This window comes from Mastacembelus armatus, chromosome 5 (genome assembly GCF_900324485.2).
Source record: "Mastacembelus armatus chromosome 5, fMasArm1.2, whole genome shotgun sequence".
Taxonomy (NCBI): domain Eukaryota; kingdom Metazoa; phylum Chordata; class Actinopteri; order Synbranchiformes; family Mastacembelidae; genus Mastacembelus; species Mastacembelus armatus.
The window spans coordinates 11,219,972-11,232,216 of NC_046637.1; the positions used below are offsets into that span (position 1 = coordinate 11,219,972).

The 12,245-nt window shown below is 38.3% G+C and overlaps 2 protein-coding genes across 4 annotated transcripts; both read left to right on the forward strand.

The window, feature by feature from the left end:
• Window positions 1-62: 62 nt before the first annotated feature.
• wdr82 (WD repeat domain 82) lies at window positions 63-4,218 on the forward strand. Its single transcript, XM_026306436.2, has 9 exons — window positions 63-421; window positions 1,013-1,110; window positions 2,035-2,101; window positions 2,215-2,314; window positions 2,420-2,536; window positions 2,649-2,804; window positions 3,083-3,152; window positions 3,377-3,519; window positions 3,996-4,218. Exons 1-9 carry the CDS (start codon window positions 261-263, stop codon window positions 4,023-4,025), a joined length of 942 nt encoding a protein of 313 aa, XP_026162221.1. The 5' UTR covers window positions 63-260; the 3' UTR covers window positions 4,026-4,218.
• A 124-nt stretch (window positions 4,219-4,342) lies between these two features.
• Window positions 4,343-12,131, forward strand: twf2 (twinfilin actin binding protein 2). Of its 3 annotated transcripts, XM_026306432.1 has the most exons (10): window positions 4,343-4,382; window positions 5,472-5,552; window positions 7,876-8,054; window positions 8,601-8,696; window positions 8,781-8,885; window positions 9,085-9,099; window positions 9,288-9,413; window positions 9,870-10,020; window positions 10,505-10,626; window positions 11,409-12,131. In XM_026306432.1, coding segments are annotated over exons 1-10 (1,044 nt in total). In that variant the 5' UTR covers window positions 4,343-4,381; the 3' UTR covers window positions 11,577-12,131. The 3 variants fall into 3 exon arrangements, with proteins under 3 accessions (XP_026162217.1, XP_026162216.1, XP_026162218.1); XM_026306431.2 differs by lacking the exon at window positions 4,343-4,382 and having other exon boundaries at window positions 4,846-5,552; XM_026306433.2 differs by lacking the exon at window positions 4,343-4,382 and having other exon boundaries at window positions 4,846-5,552; window positions 7,881-8,054.
• The last annotated feature ends 114 nt before the right edge of the window (window positions 12,132-12,245 follow it).

Here is a 12,245-nt window from a genome sequence, read left to right on the forward strand (position 1 = left end):
GTGGTTTCCGAGCAATGCGCGTGTCAGGTGATTGAATATGCGCGTCACCGATGTGAGGCGGCGCTTTTCCCTCCCTCTTGTGTCTCAGAAGTATCACAGGCGGGCTTTCTTTGCCGTTTTTGAACTATATCCTCAAAAAAAGAAAACTTATTTAGCACCGCTGCAGTTTATGTATCTACACAAAATACGATCAGTGACATTAGTGAGCTGGTTCGTAGAGTAAAACGAGGGCCTGCTTCCCCTCGGATACAGAGGCCATCATGAAGCTAACGGACAATGTGCTGCGGAGCTTCAGGGTTGCTAAAGTGTTTCGAGAAAACTCTGACAAAATCAACTGCTTCGATTTCAGCTCCAACGGAGAAACAATTATTTCCAGCAGTGATGACGATTCCTTAGTCTTGTACGACTGTCAAGAGGGAAAGTAAGAGCGGTTTTTGTCCGTTTTGCCGGGTTGTTTTTGACGTTAGCTAGTGGCTGTGTTGGCTAGCGAGGCCTGCTGCAGTGCGAAACGAAGGTAGCTCGAGTGCGGTTTGTTGTGTGACACGTACATTTCCGCAGTTTGAAACTTTTGCAGCAGGATTTCTGCCATTCTGTAGTGTTCAGAGTCATGTTTTAGCAAGTGGTGTGCTTTGTGGCCATTATATTGTTATAGCTGATCTTAAGATTCGCTAAATAGGTAGGAAACTTGTGTTTGAGGTGATTAAAATCCTTGTATAGGTTGCTGCTAATAACTTAGTCAATTGCAGTCTATTAGTCATTCTAATAAAAGGCTAAGATTAGATATAGTGATGTTAGAGCTGCAATCAGTTATTTAACTTAAGTGTTTTTGTAATCGATTTTGTTATTTGGTGATTACAGCTTCTCATGTTGATGTTAGGCTGCTTTTTTGTTATGTATTTATAAATTATCATTATAAAGACACCAAATTGTCAGGGCTGAATAATATAATTTTTTTTAATCCATTGTTTGTTTTCTTTCCCTTTTCTCTCTCCCATAATCTGATTAATGGTAGACCCAAGAGGACCCTCTACAGTAAAAAGTATGGAGTGGATCTGATCAGATATACACATGCTGCAAACACTGTGGTCTACAGTTCCAACAAAATCGATGGTATGTTGCTGCACAAATACTTTAGATACTGTTTATAGAAATGAATAACATGAAACTTTTAAGAGCTTTTCGGTAATGCTTCCAAAAATCTCTGCTGAAGTAATTTTTATCACTCAGTGGATAATTCAGGCAAGTGGAACTACAACCTGGACACCACATGACCAGACCATTTGTTAGTGATAACTAGCACTAATAAAAAAGAAACTCTGCTGCTCATCATCGATTAATCTAGTCTGTTGTCAAGCTGAAGTTGGCATTAACTGTTATTGCAATGAACATGACATTAGGACGCATCAGCACAATGTATTCCGGGTGTTGTTATAGATAACTTTGGGAGCTTTTGGAAACAAGACATCCTTATTCACATTAATAAAAGGCCTTAATAAAAATATTTCTTGCCATTTCACCACATAACAGCCTAAATGGCAATAAAGGGGTAGACAAATACAGATATTTGTTGTGCATTTTTGTATTCATTCAGGCATTTGGATTGCTTCATTCCAATGCTGCAGGGGAAATGTCTAAAGTCATGCTATATGTCAGATTAATCAAAATTGAAAATATTATCTTGTCTAGATATATCAGTTCGATTAACGTACGTTTTACTATGTGAGCTATAGAGATTATATCAGTAATTGATGTGTACAGGATGCCATAGCCATGTGGACTGCTGCTGGATCATGAGGATACACTGCTCACTTTGGTCTGAGGTAGTTGTTTGTACAGTTTGAGGGTCTGTGATTCTGCCCCATACAGGAGCTAACTGTACAAGTGACTGCCTTGCCCACGGTTGAGCCTATTCATCAAACCTGTCCATAATCAACTTTATATTTGAAGGCCTGTTTGGTTCTTGGTACTGCTTACTGATGATGTTTGATTTATGACAAGACATTTACTTTAATGGCATTGCTCCTTTTCTTTAAGATACTATTCGATACCTGTCCCTTCATGACAACAAATATATCCGCTACTTTCCTGGACATAACAAAAGGTGAGGACTGGATTAATTGGGCTATTATTCTTTGTGTACTACCTTGATTTACTGCATTGAGTTGGATGTTGCTGTGTTCTCATGTTTTCGTTTTTTTGTTTTTTTTTCTGAAGAGTGACATCTCTCTCCATGTCTCCTGTGGACGACACGTTTATTTCTGGCTCATTAGATAAAACTATCCGACTGTGGGATCTGCGGTCACCTAACTGCCAAGTGAGTATCTTTTTTTTTTTTTTTTTTTTTGTTTCTTTAAAATAACTGATGTTAAACTAATGAAAAGAGGGACATAGCTCCTACCAACCATTTTTGCAATTTTAGGGTCTGATGCACCTGCAGGGGAAGCCAGTGTGCTCTTTTGATCCAGAGGGTCTCATTTTTGCTGCTGGAATAAATTCAGAGATGGTTAAACTATATGATTTGCGCTCATTTGACAAGGTGAGTGTGTGTGTGTTTCTGAGAGAGGCCAAGCAGGATGTATGTTTGTCTGCAATTGAATTAAATAGCTCTGATTTAATAGGAGCAAAATAGTCATCATTCTGATCTACAGGGCCCCTTTGCAACCTTCAAGCTGCAGTATGATCGGACATGTGAGTGGACAGGACTCAAGTTTAGCAATGATGGAAAACTAATTCTTCTTTCAACTAATGGTGGAGCTCTGCGCATATTAGATGCTTTTAAGGGTGCCGTGCTACATTCCTTTGGGGTAAGAGACAGTTCATCTTCATGGACAACATAAATGTAAAACCATCACATATTTAAATCACATCTGTAGATTAAGTCAATAATTCAACAAAATAAAACAATGGTGTTTATTCATATATATATATATATATATATTATATATATATATATATTTATGTTTTTTTTCTTCTGAAATGTTCTAGACAAAAAAGGAGCTTGTCATATGCAAACTTTATATATTAGTGTTTGGTGATGGAACATATTAATTGTTCGTGTGTGCTGCTGTTTGTTTACCTGCAGGGTTACAACAACAGTAAAGGTGTAACACTAGAAGCATCATTCACGCCTGACTCTCAGTTCGTTATGATTGGTAATTTAAGATCACTTTTCCTTTCTTATTTCCTTTCTTACGGAAATGGCTTTTTACATGATTTCAGCGAACAGATTTTGTCACAAGATCTGAATGTTGAATTTGACCTCTACAAGACCTTGCTGTTGAATAACAGTACATGTCATGTTTTCATCAAATATTATAATTCATAAATTTATAATCTCAGGAGGTGAATGAATTTTGTGCCTGTCCACGTATTTCAGGTTCTGAGGACGGGAAGATCCACGTGTGGAATGCTGAGAGCGGTATGAAGGTGGCTTTATTAGACGGGAAGCACACAGGGCCAATTACTTGCCTGCAGTTCAACCCCAAATTCATGACGTTTGCAAGTGCCTGCTCTAACATGGTGTGTATATTCCTTATCAATTGCTTCCTAAACTCTCAGAGAGGGGAGCATCTTCAAGTGCTTAGTTGTCCCTTTTTTAAGCTGCATTATTACATGGTTTTGTTCATATTTTATCTTATCCTTAAACATAAAACAACACACACCTGCCATAACTCTATACTGTGTGACTGTAAAAGCTATAACATGAAGTGTGTGCTCAGTTACTTTTTTTTCATAGAGCAGATCAGAGGAAACAACAAAAAACATAGGGAAAGTGACATTTAGTGTAGTTAATTTTGCTCTCACTGAAAGGGGAAGTGGCAATAGTCATGAATATTACTTAGCACTAACGTGTTTTAAACCATTTAATTTTTAAAAACATTAAACATTCAAGTAGGTATATCTACTGCTGTAGGTCACACACACATTCAAACATAAAGACCAGCACATAATAGCTCAGATGTTATTTAAATTGTGAACACTTTCTCATCTTTCAGGCGTTCTGGCTCCCCACCATTGATGACTGATGACGGAAAAGTGTCTTGGCTTATGTTGAAAATCAAAGTGACCAGCAGGGGGCAGCACAGCCAGCTCCTTAAGGAATATCACAAGGACTCATGTTAAATTGATTCCAGATTGTAAATAAGTAGTTTGCAGAAATAGATCAATTGTTTATTCTTTTTTTATATTTCTATTTAACATTAAACCTTTCCCTTGGAAGATGTTGGTTTTATCAACTTTATTATTGTATTAAGTGTGTGTCTATACTTAATTTAATGATTCAACATATCTGTATATAGAAAATGTAATGTGTTTAGTCATACACATTTTTTTGTTTATTTTAGAGGACCATCTCTAATGAGCTCACACTACAAAATGACATAGTGAGTTTTACTGATATAACATCATCGTTACATGAATCATAGCACCTCAGATAGGAAATTATAAAGTAAAAGTTACATTTTAATACTCAGAACATATACACAGTGTTTGATAAGCATGTACTCTGTACTCTGCTGTTTTTTTTTTTTTTTTTTTTGTTGCCAGTGATATTTATTTTCAGGTTTCATTCTCAGAACAAATTTATAAACTAAGCAGGACTTATTCAAAAAAGGCCTTTGGCAGTCAGTTTTGAAATAGCTGACTGTGTGTGGGACAATGCCTCAGCATGATAATGTCTGTTGTTAGCAAAAACATTAAATTATCTGTTGATCACAGTTACTTAAAAATTTTGTAAGCAACAGACTACTTTTAAGTTAGCAGCATTTTTTAAATACAATGAAACTTCTCAGCCCAAATGATGATGATTTGTTAATGCAGAAAAATGGTGTTTGTGGCCAGTCAGTACATGGTAAAATGTGAATTATTAGATGAGTCCAGTCTATTTCTGTGTCTTAGTAGTAAAACCTTAGTACAGTGAGGTGCATGTTGACCTGGATGCCCCACAGATCTAATAAGTACTATCATACCAGTATGTCTTGTTTTGGCACAATACAGACTTAATCTTTTTTTGGCTCAAAAGGTGGTAATTAGGTTTGCAGGTCATGGTCTTCTCCACTCTTGGTCCTGATGTGTGTTAAGGATTTCACAGTCCAGTAGCCAGGGCTGCACAGTCAGTGGAAGCTAAATTTGGGAGCAAGGTGATCAGGTTCCCTCTCTGTGTGCACATGATACTGTCCTAGTTACTTGAGCAGTGTCCCTTCTCACACTGTCACAGACTCTGAACAAGTCCAGACACACTCCGCGGTCCCCTTCTTCAGGAGTCAGAGAAGTACTAATTCGCCTTACTTGAAGTAAAGGACTTGGTTTTTACAGCAGGCTCTTGGCTGGACTTTGAGGTCTCTTGACTGGACTGAATATTTGGGCCTTGTCCTGTGTAGCTTCTCCTGTACTGTCTATTGCTTCTTTGTCTCTCAATACCCCTGCTACAGCAGGCGGAAGAGACCGCTGAGCTGCCATGTTTCTCGCACTAGTGGTGACGCCAGAGCTGAGGGATTTCCTGGCCAGGGCAAGAGGTGGAGCACTGCGCCTTATCAAGGTGCGCATCCAAGATGGTGAGTGGCACAGGACACCAGACGGTGTTTTTTGAAGCAGGCCCTGAGCAACACTGGATGGAAAGTATAAATCATCCATTATATTTGTGTATCACAGTGGCTTTTAAAGTATTTGTTTAGTCTAAACCTCAGGAGGTAGATCATTTTGAATATGAGCAAAAACATTTTAACACCATCTGTTGGACGACTGTCACATAAGACAAACCAAATTACTCATCTAGAAAAACTACACATTGTTTCCCAACATTTTTGGTTTATAAAAAGTTAATACAAAAAACTATAATTACAGCTGATTATTTTGTTAAAAACTGATTTGCTGTTAGTGGCTTGTTTGATTTGAAGGATTATTAGAAGCCTCAATAGACAAAAATATAGTTTCACAAAAAAAAAAAAAACTGGTCTAGCTGAAAACATTTCCAAAGCAGTCACACTGCTGCTGGAAATAGTATAGGGCAATATCCTCTCTATAAGATAAGCGTTAAAGATATTTGATGAATTGTCACATCATTCTACACTTGTGAAATCCACATAAAAACATGTTTTCACATTGTCATTATGGGTTATTGAATGTAAACTGACAGTAAGGACACAAAGTGTGTCTTTTTTTTTAAAATCATGCCATAAATCTTTCATCCACATCATTAAAGGAGTCTTCCATGTATGGGTTACAAGCAGACAAGGGGGCTTATAAATGAAAAATATTGATTTGACCATCTTCTAGGAAAAGGGGATTGTGGTAGTTGTAGCTGTGTAAGGAAGAGGCATTCAGTTTGTCAGCTGAGCAGTCTATGCAAAAACAGTCACTGAGGCAACATGTTTCTAGGAGGCTGATTATGAATGTGGACAGATATTTTCATGAGGTGTTTTCATCTTGTTTAGGTATCTGACCATTGCTGTGCTGTAATACGATTCATGACAGGTGGATTCTGGGATTTTAGAGGCTATCTTTGTTGACTGTGCCTGTCATATTAAATATTTGTTGTCATGCTTGAAGTATCGATGTCAGCATCATGACAGCAAAAGGCTCTTGGGGTTGTTTTATTTGGTTACTAAAGCACTTTGATCTCTCTCGGCCACCATTGGCTATTTGGAGCCACATGTGACTTGGCACTTTTGTGTGATGCTGCCCAGTGACACTCATGTTCATTCCAGTGTCAAAAGAGAAGATCATTCTAGATGATTTCATCAATGCTGGATCAGTATTTCCACTTCATTTCCATTCAACCAACTGTCCCCTGAAAGCTGATGTCTCATGATTTTACATCTTTACTTTCATACTGATTGGGAAAAACACAATAAACACCACGTAAAGTGAGTCATTTACATACAGTTGCACAACAACATAGACCTATAAAGAAGAGACTAAGAGAGAATGGCTGATGGAAAGTATGTGAGCGTGCAGAGCTGGAATGTGCTGTGGCTCAGAATAGCAACACATCCCAAGAGACGGTCAGGAAATCTCCCTGCACCCCACAAGGACATCAGAACATTTTGGTTTATGTATATATTTTGTGTATTTAATAAAACCAGGCTATTTGATCATTTGGGGATAATTTAGTTCTCTCAGCTCTATTGTAAGTATTTACCAGCTCCTATCAATAATCATTTTAAGTCAGAGGCTGAGGGAGAACAAGCAGTGAGATTCTCATATAACTCCAGCTTATGAGTGACTGTATACAGAAAGAAGTGAGCAATGAGATTGTCAGCAGTGCACATAAAGATGAAAAGATTAGTCATTTATTCCCTTGGCTGATTAACAGAGAAACATTTGGCAACTGTTTTGATGATCAGATAAAAATGACCAGCTTTGATTTGTTGCTTTATAAACTGAATAATTTGGAGGTTTAGAGTGTTACTTGTACAATCACTGGTTCCAGGTCTAAACCCCTAAAACTAAACTCAGAAGACATAAGGGCTGAAACACTTTTCTTTTTTGGTAATGTGGACCAGGTTGGGATTTAATGTTTGCGTGCCACAACATAAACATATACCACCTTATAAAAATATCTTGGCATAAAACAAAAGAAAAATGTTATAAATAACTTGTGAACATCACAGCTGTCTCAGTTCTAGCCTGGATTATGTTTAATGCAACATTAAAAAAGGAATTTCCTGAACAAATAATAAACTAGACTGTAGTGTCAGCAGGTAACCAGACTGTTAGATTGGATTCGAGCCATACCCCCAGTAACAGAAGTTGTAATGGCGGAGAAGATGGCAGACTGCCAGATGTTTTTTTTTCTTTTCATTAACAGTATTTCTACTTTGTTGTATATTGTCCATAGAGGGTAAGGTATGTGATGATAAGTGCTGTGCTTTTCAGAGCAGCTGGTGCTAGGAGCCTACAGAGAACCAGAAAAGAGCTGGGACCAGGATTATGATCACTTCCTGCTTCCTCTCCTTGACGACCAAGAGCCCTGTTACATCCTTTACCGCCTTGACTCCCAGAATGCACTTGGCTACGAGTGGCTCTTCATATCATGGTCTCCTGACCAGTCTCCGGTAAGACATACCATTATAGCAGCACACATATTAGTACACACATACATTTTAAGGAGCCATTGTAGTATTGTATTTTCATAAAGTTTGGAGACTTGCAGATGTCAAAACACAGAACAGCAGAGAACACAATATCTGGTGTTTTTGAACCAAAGATCCCTGATTGTTGTTGATCACTTGTAGGTGAAATTCATAGAAATGAGCCGGTTCAGTACCATATGTATGCAAACAAACCACCACTCTGAGGGCACCAGCAGTACCTCTAAGGATCTATATAAATTAAGGTCAATGAGCTCTTCTGCTTTTGAACAAATCCATACTGAGCTCCCCCAATTGTAAGCACGAATTGGTTTATTATGAAAAGTTAAACTACATTTGTCCCATCCATTAATTTTAGATGCAAGGCTTTCAAAAAACTGCAACCACCAAAGAATATAGAACATAGTCCTGTAAAGGCCCATGTCTTTCAGAGTCCACTGCTCTGGTTTGTTTCCTGTCTCATTCCAGTTTGAGATAATGCTGATTTTTTTTTTTCTCTGATGGTTGAAGGTGAAACAAAAGATGTTGTATGCTGCCACGCGTGCAACAGTGAAGAAAGAATTTGGTGGTGGCCATGTGAAGTATGAAATGTTTGGCACAGCTGAGGTCAGAGCTTTAAAAATGTATTAGTTTAAAATTCATTCTGCTTTGATGCCATTAAAGGGTCTCCTGTTTTGCTTGCAACACTAGGAGGACATCTGTTTGCTGGGCTACCAGTGTTATGTGTCATCCTGCTCAGGTCCCGCCCCGCTCACGTTAGCTGAGCAGGAGCTCCAGAGGATCAAATTCACAGAGGTGAGAGGTCAACATGCCTTCAGTGGTGCTGTCATCATTGCACATAACTTTCTATATGAGCCAATTCTTCTCTAACATGAGTTTTGCTTGTATCTGCTTTCTCTGTATGAAATCTTGAAATCTTGCATTTCCCACAATGGGGAATTCCTTTGTTTTCTTATCTTATCTTATTTAACTTTTTGTTGTGATTGTTTTGCAGGGCCAGGTTAAACAGGTATGTAGTTTTACAATTTACACTTTGTGTGTATTTTTAATATGAATTCAACTGAGGAGAGTATATAGCCATTAATTATACGTGATAAATGTGGACATGTGTAGTGTTATCCTATTTAACTCTTTGTGGATCTTCCTTTAAAGATGTGAAAAGACAGTCAAGAAAACTGTGCTTACTGCCCTCTGTAGGTGACGACAGAGATAAGTGTGGAGAGCAAGCACCAAACACTTCAGGGCCTCGCATTTCCATTGCAGGAGCCAGCCAAAAGAGCTCTTCAGCAACTTGCCCAAAAACGCATCAACTACGTGCAGCTGGTGAGCCTAAGGAGTTTGGACAAAAGTACAAATCACAGGGGTAACGGTCCAGTTTCAAACTTTAGGCTCAACACAAAAATTGCCCTCAGGAGTCGTTTGATATTCGGTCGCTGGGGTTGGAGCCAATCAGGCACGGTACACCCTGGACAGATCACCAGTCTATCACATAGAGATAGATATACACTCACATTAAGACCTACAGATAAACTGTGTCTGTATGGACTGTGGGAGGAAACCGGAGTATTCAGAGAAAACCCACACAAACACAGGGAGAATATGCACAATCCACACAGAAAGACCCTAGTTTGACTGGGATTCAAACCTGTAGCTGTTTTCCTGTGAGGCAACAGTGCTAACCATCCACACCACTGTGCCACTTGTTGCTACATCAGACTTCTAATATTTTACTTTTACCGATGCTGATTCAGTATACTGTATGCTATAATTATGTTTCAGAGACTGGATGTAGAGAAGGAGATAATCGAGCTGGTCCACTGCAACCTGACAGAAACACGAGATTTGCCCCGCAGGGTTCCCAAAGACACTCCCAGATACCATTTCTTCATTTACAAACACTCCCACGAAGGGGACTACCTGGAATCTGTCGGTATGTCACTAATCCCTAATGGCCCTCCTCTTTTTACACCTGTATGCAGTGAACAAACATGCATGGGGAGGTGTACAGCTGGGTGTACCTGGGCTGCAGACACTGACAGGCATTGATAGAAAGAATTTTTCCAAGTCATGCAGATCACTGCTTCCCAACCTGTTTAGCTAGTGACCGGTTACAATTAAGCAATATTTACTTGTGATGTGTGTGATATATCCTCACAGAAAGTAGCCTTATTGTGAAACAGTAGGTGTGAGCAGTTCAAGCAAATATTGATTTTCCTCTCATTGTTCCTTCTCTCATGGGCGTTAAGGCATGGAACTATTTAACACTTTATAAAACAATTTACAGATGAGTTAGAAAAAATTAATTTTTCTTCTTTAGAAGTTCTTGGGGTGTTTGTTTTAAACCATTGATCTACACCAAAATTTAATATATACTTGCAATTCTTAGAAAGTGTCTTTTCTATTTCTGTGTACAGTGTTCATATACTCCATGCCAGGGTACAGCTGTAGCATCAAAGAACGAATGCTATATTCCAGCTGCAAGAGTCGATTGCTGGAGGAAGTTGAGAAGGATTTCCATTTGGAAGTTGCTAAAAAGGTAACGACTCAATAGAGGGATCCATCCATCCATTATACCCGCTTATTCCTAACCAGGGTCATGGGTATCTGCTGGAGCCCATCCTAGCTTTCTTTGGGTGAAAGGCAGGGGTACACACTGGACAGGGCCACATATAGACAAACAACCACATACACTCACATTCACTCCTATGAGCACTTTAGAGTCACCAATCAACCTGACATACATGTTTTTGGACTGTGGGAGGAAACCAGAGGTGGAGAACATGCAAACTCCACACAGAAAGGTCCCTGACGGGTTGCAAATCCAGGCCTTTCTCGCTGTGACACAGTAGTGCTAACCACTAATCCACCATGCTGCCTATAGAAGGATCTATTTCAAAATGAAACAGTAATAATATTTTTATAAGGTTTTTCTTTTCTTACAAAAAAATAGGATTATTTAAATTTGACTGCATGTAGACTTCAAATGAAAAATATCTCTCTAGTAGAATTAGATTCTTAATATTGCAGGAATGATTCAGATGTTCAGTTTGAATTCATAGAAAATAAAACTGAATTGTTCACCTAACAGAATATGAAATTTTTTTTTTTTTTAAATATTAGGGTTGCTTTACATGGATTTGCAGCTCACTGTTTCTAAAATCCCAGTTACATTTCTGGTTGTATACAGCTCCAAACTTACACAACCTTAAGCTGACTAATGAATATGAAAGTTATTTATCCCTAATCAATTTGCAGCCTAAATTCTGCATACTAAATTTTTAGCACCCACATGATTATTTTCATTTGTTCTGTGTGCAGTTGGAGATTGATAATGGAGATGAACTGACAGAAGAGTTTCTGTATGATGAGGTCCATCCTAAGCAACATGCCCACAAACAGGCTTTTGCTAAGCCCCGTGGTCCAGCAGGTAAAAGGGGACACAAGCGTCTCATTAAGGGGACAGGAGAGACCATACAGAACATCTAGATTCTGCTGTAATCATGCCTGCAGTTCCAGTTCTCCCAGTTTCCCCAAAACCGCTAACAACTTGCCAACCCCAGAAGCACAGTGATGGATTTTTTTCTGCCATTTGTGTACAGAAATACAAAACAAATATTATACACAAAACAAAAATGTTTTTGATAGAAAATGTGCTGATAAAATATTTGTCTCAATCAGTTTGACAAATTGAGCAAATGCACTAGAGGTTTTTAAGTGAATGAAGTTTGCAATAACATATCTAGGAAAACAATCTAACAACCAAGAAAAGAATTTATGTTTATTAATAACTTCCTTTATTTGAAAAAAGTTCAGGCAGAAATGCCCACAGATAAACTTGGTATTGTGTATCTCATCTGTCCGGAGCTTTCGTACTGATAAAAAAACAAATAGCTCTACAGTATAATAGATCTGCACTGATTTGTAAATGCACAGTCAGACCCTTCAGTCTAGCTTCAAATACAACTTTTGTATCACCAGTGTTTGTAAGAAAAGGAATTATTTTGAAAGACAGTTCTAAATAAAATCTTGTTTATAACATGAGATGAAAGCCTCACAGTAGGGATGTGTGTTATTTTAAAACCAGCATGCAGTGTTTAAAGCATGGAGATACTTCCTGTTACATGTAAATATTCAGCATGTTTAGAATGAACTACG

Excerpts from the sequence above, each read along its gene's own strand:
- wdr82 (XM_026306436.2), top strand. The coding sequence starts at position 261 with ATGAAGCTAACGGACAATGTGCTGCGGAGCTTCAGGGTTGCTAAAGTG. Across the intron at positions 1,111-2,034 it reads CAGTTCCAACAAAATCGATG|ATACTATTCGATACCTGTCC; the intron begins GTATGTTGCTGC and ends CTTTTCTTTAAG. Across the intron at positions 2,315-2,419 it reads TGCGGTCACCTAACTGCCAA|GGTCTGATGCACCTGCAGGG; the intron begins GTGAGTATCTTT and ends TTGCAATTTTAG.
- twf2 (XM_026306431.2), top strand. The coding sequence starts at position 5,456 with ATGTTTCTCGCACTAGTGGTGACGCCAGAGCTGAGGGATTTCCTGGCC. Across the intron at positions 8,697-8,780 it reads AAATGTTTGGCACAGCTGAG|GAGGACATCTGTTTGCTGGG; the intron begins GTCAGAGCTTTA and ends TTGCAACACTAG. Across the intron at positions 9,414-9,869 it reads GCATCAACTACGTGCAGCTG|AGACTGGATGTAGAGAAGGA; the intron begins GTGAGCCTAAGG and ends ATTATGTTTCAG.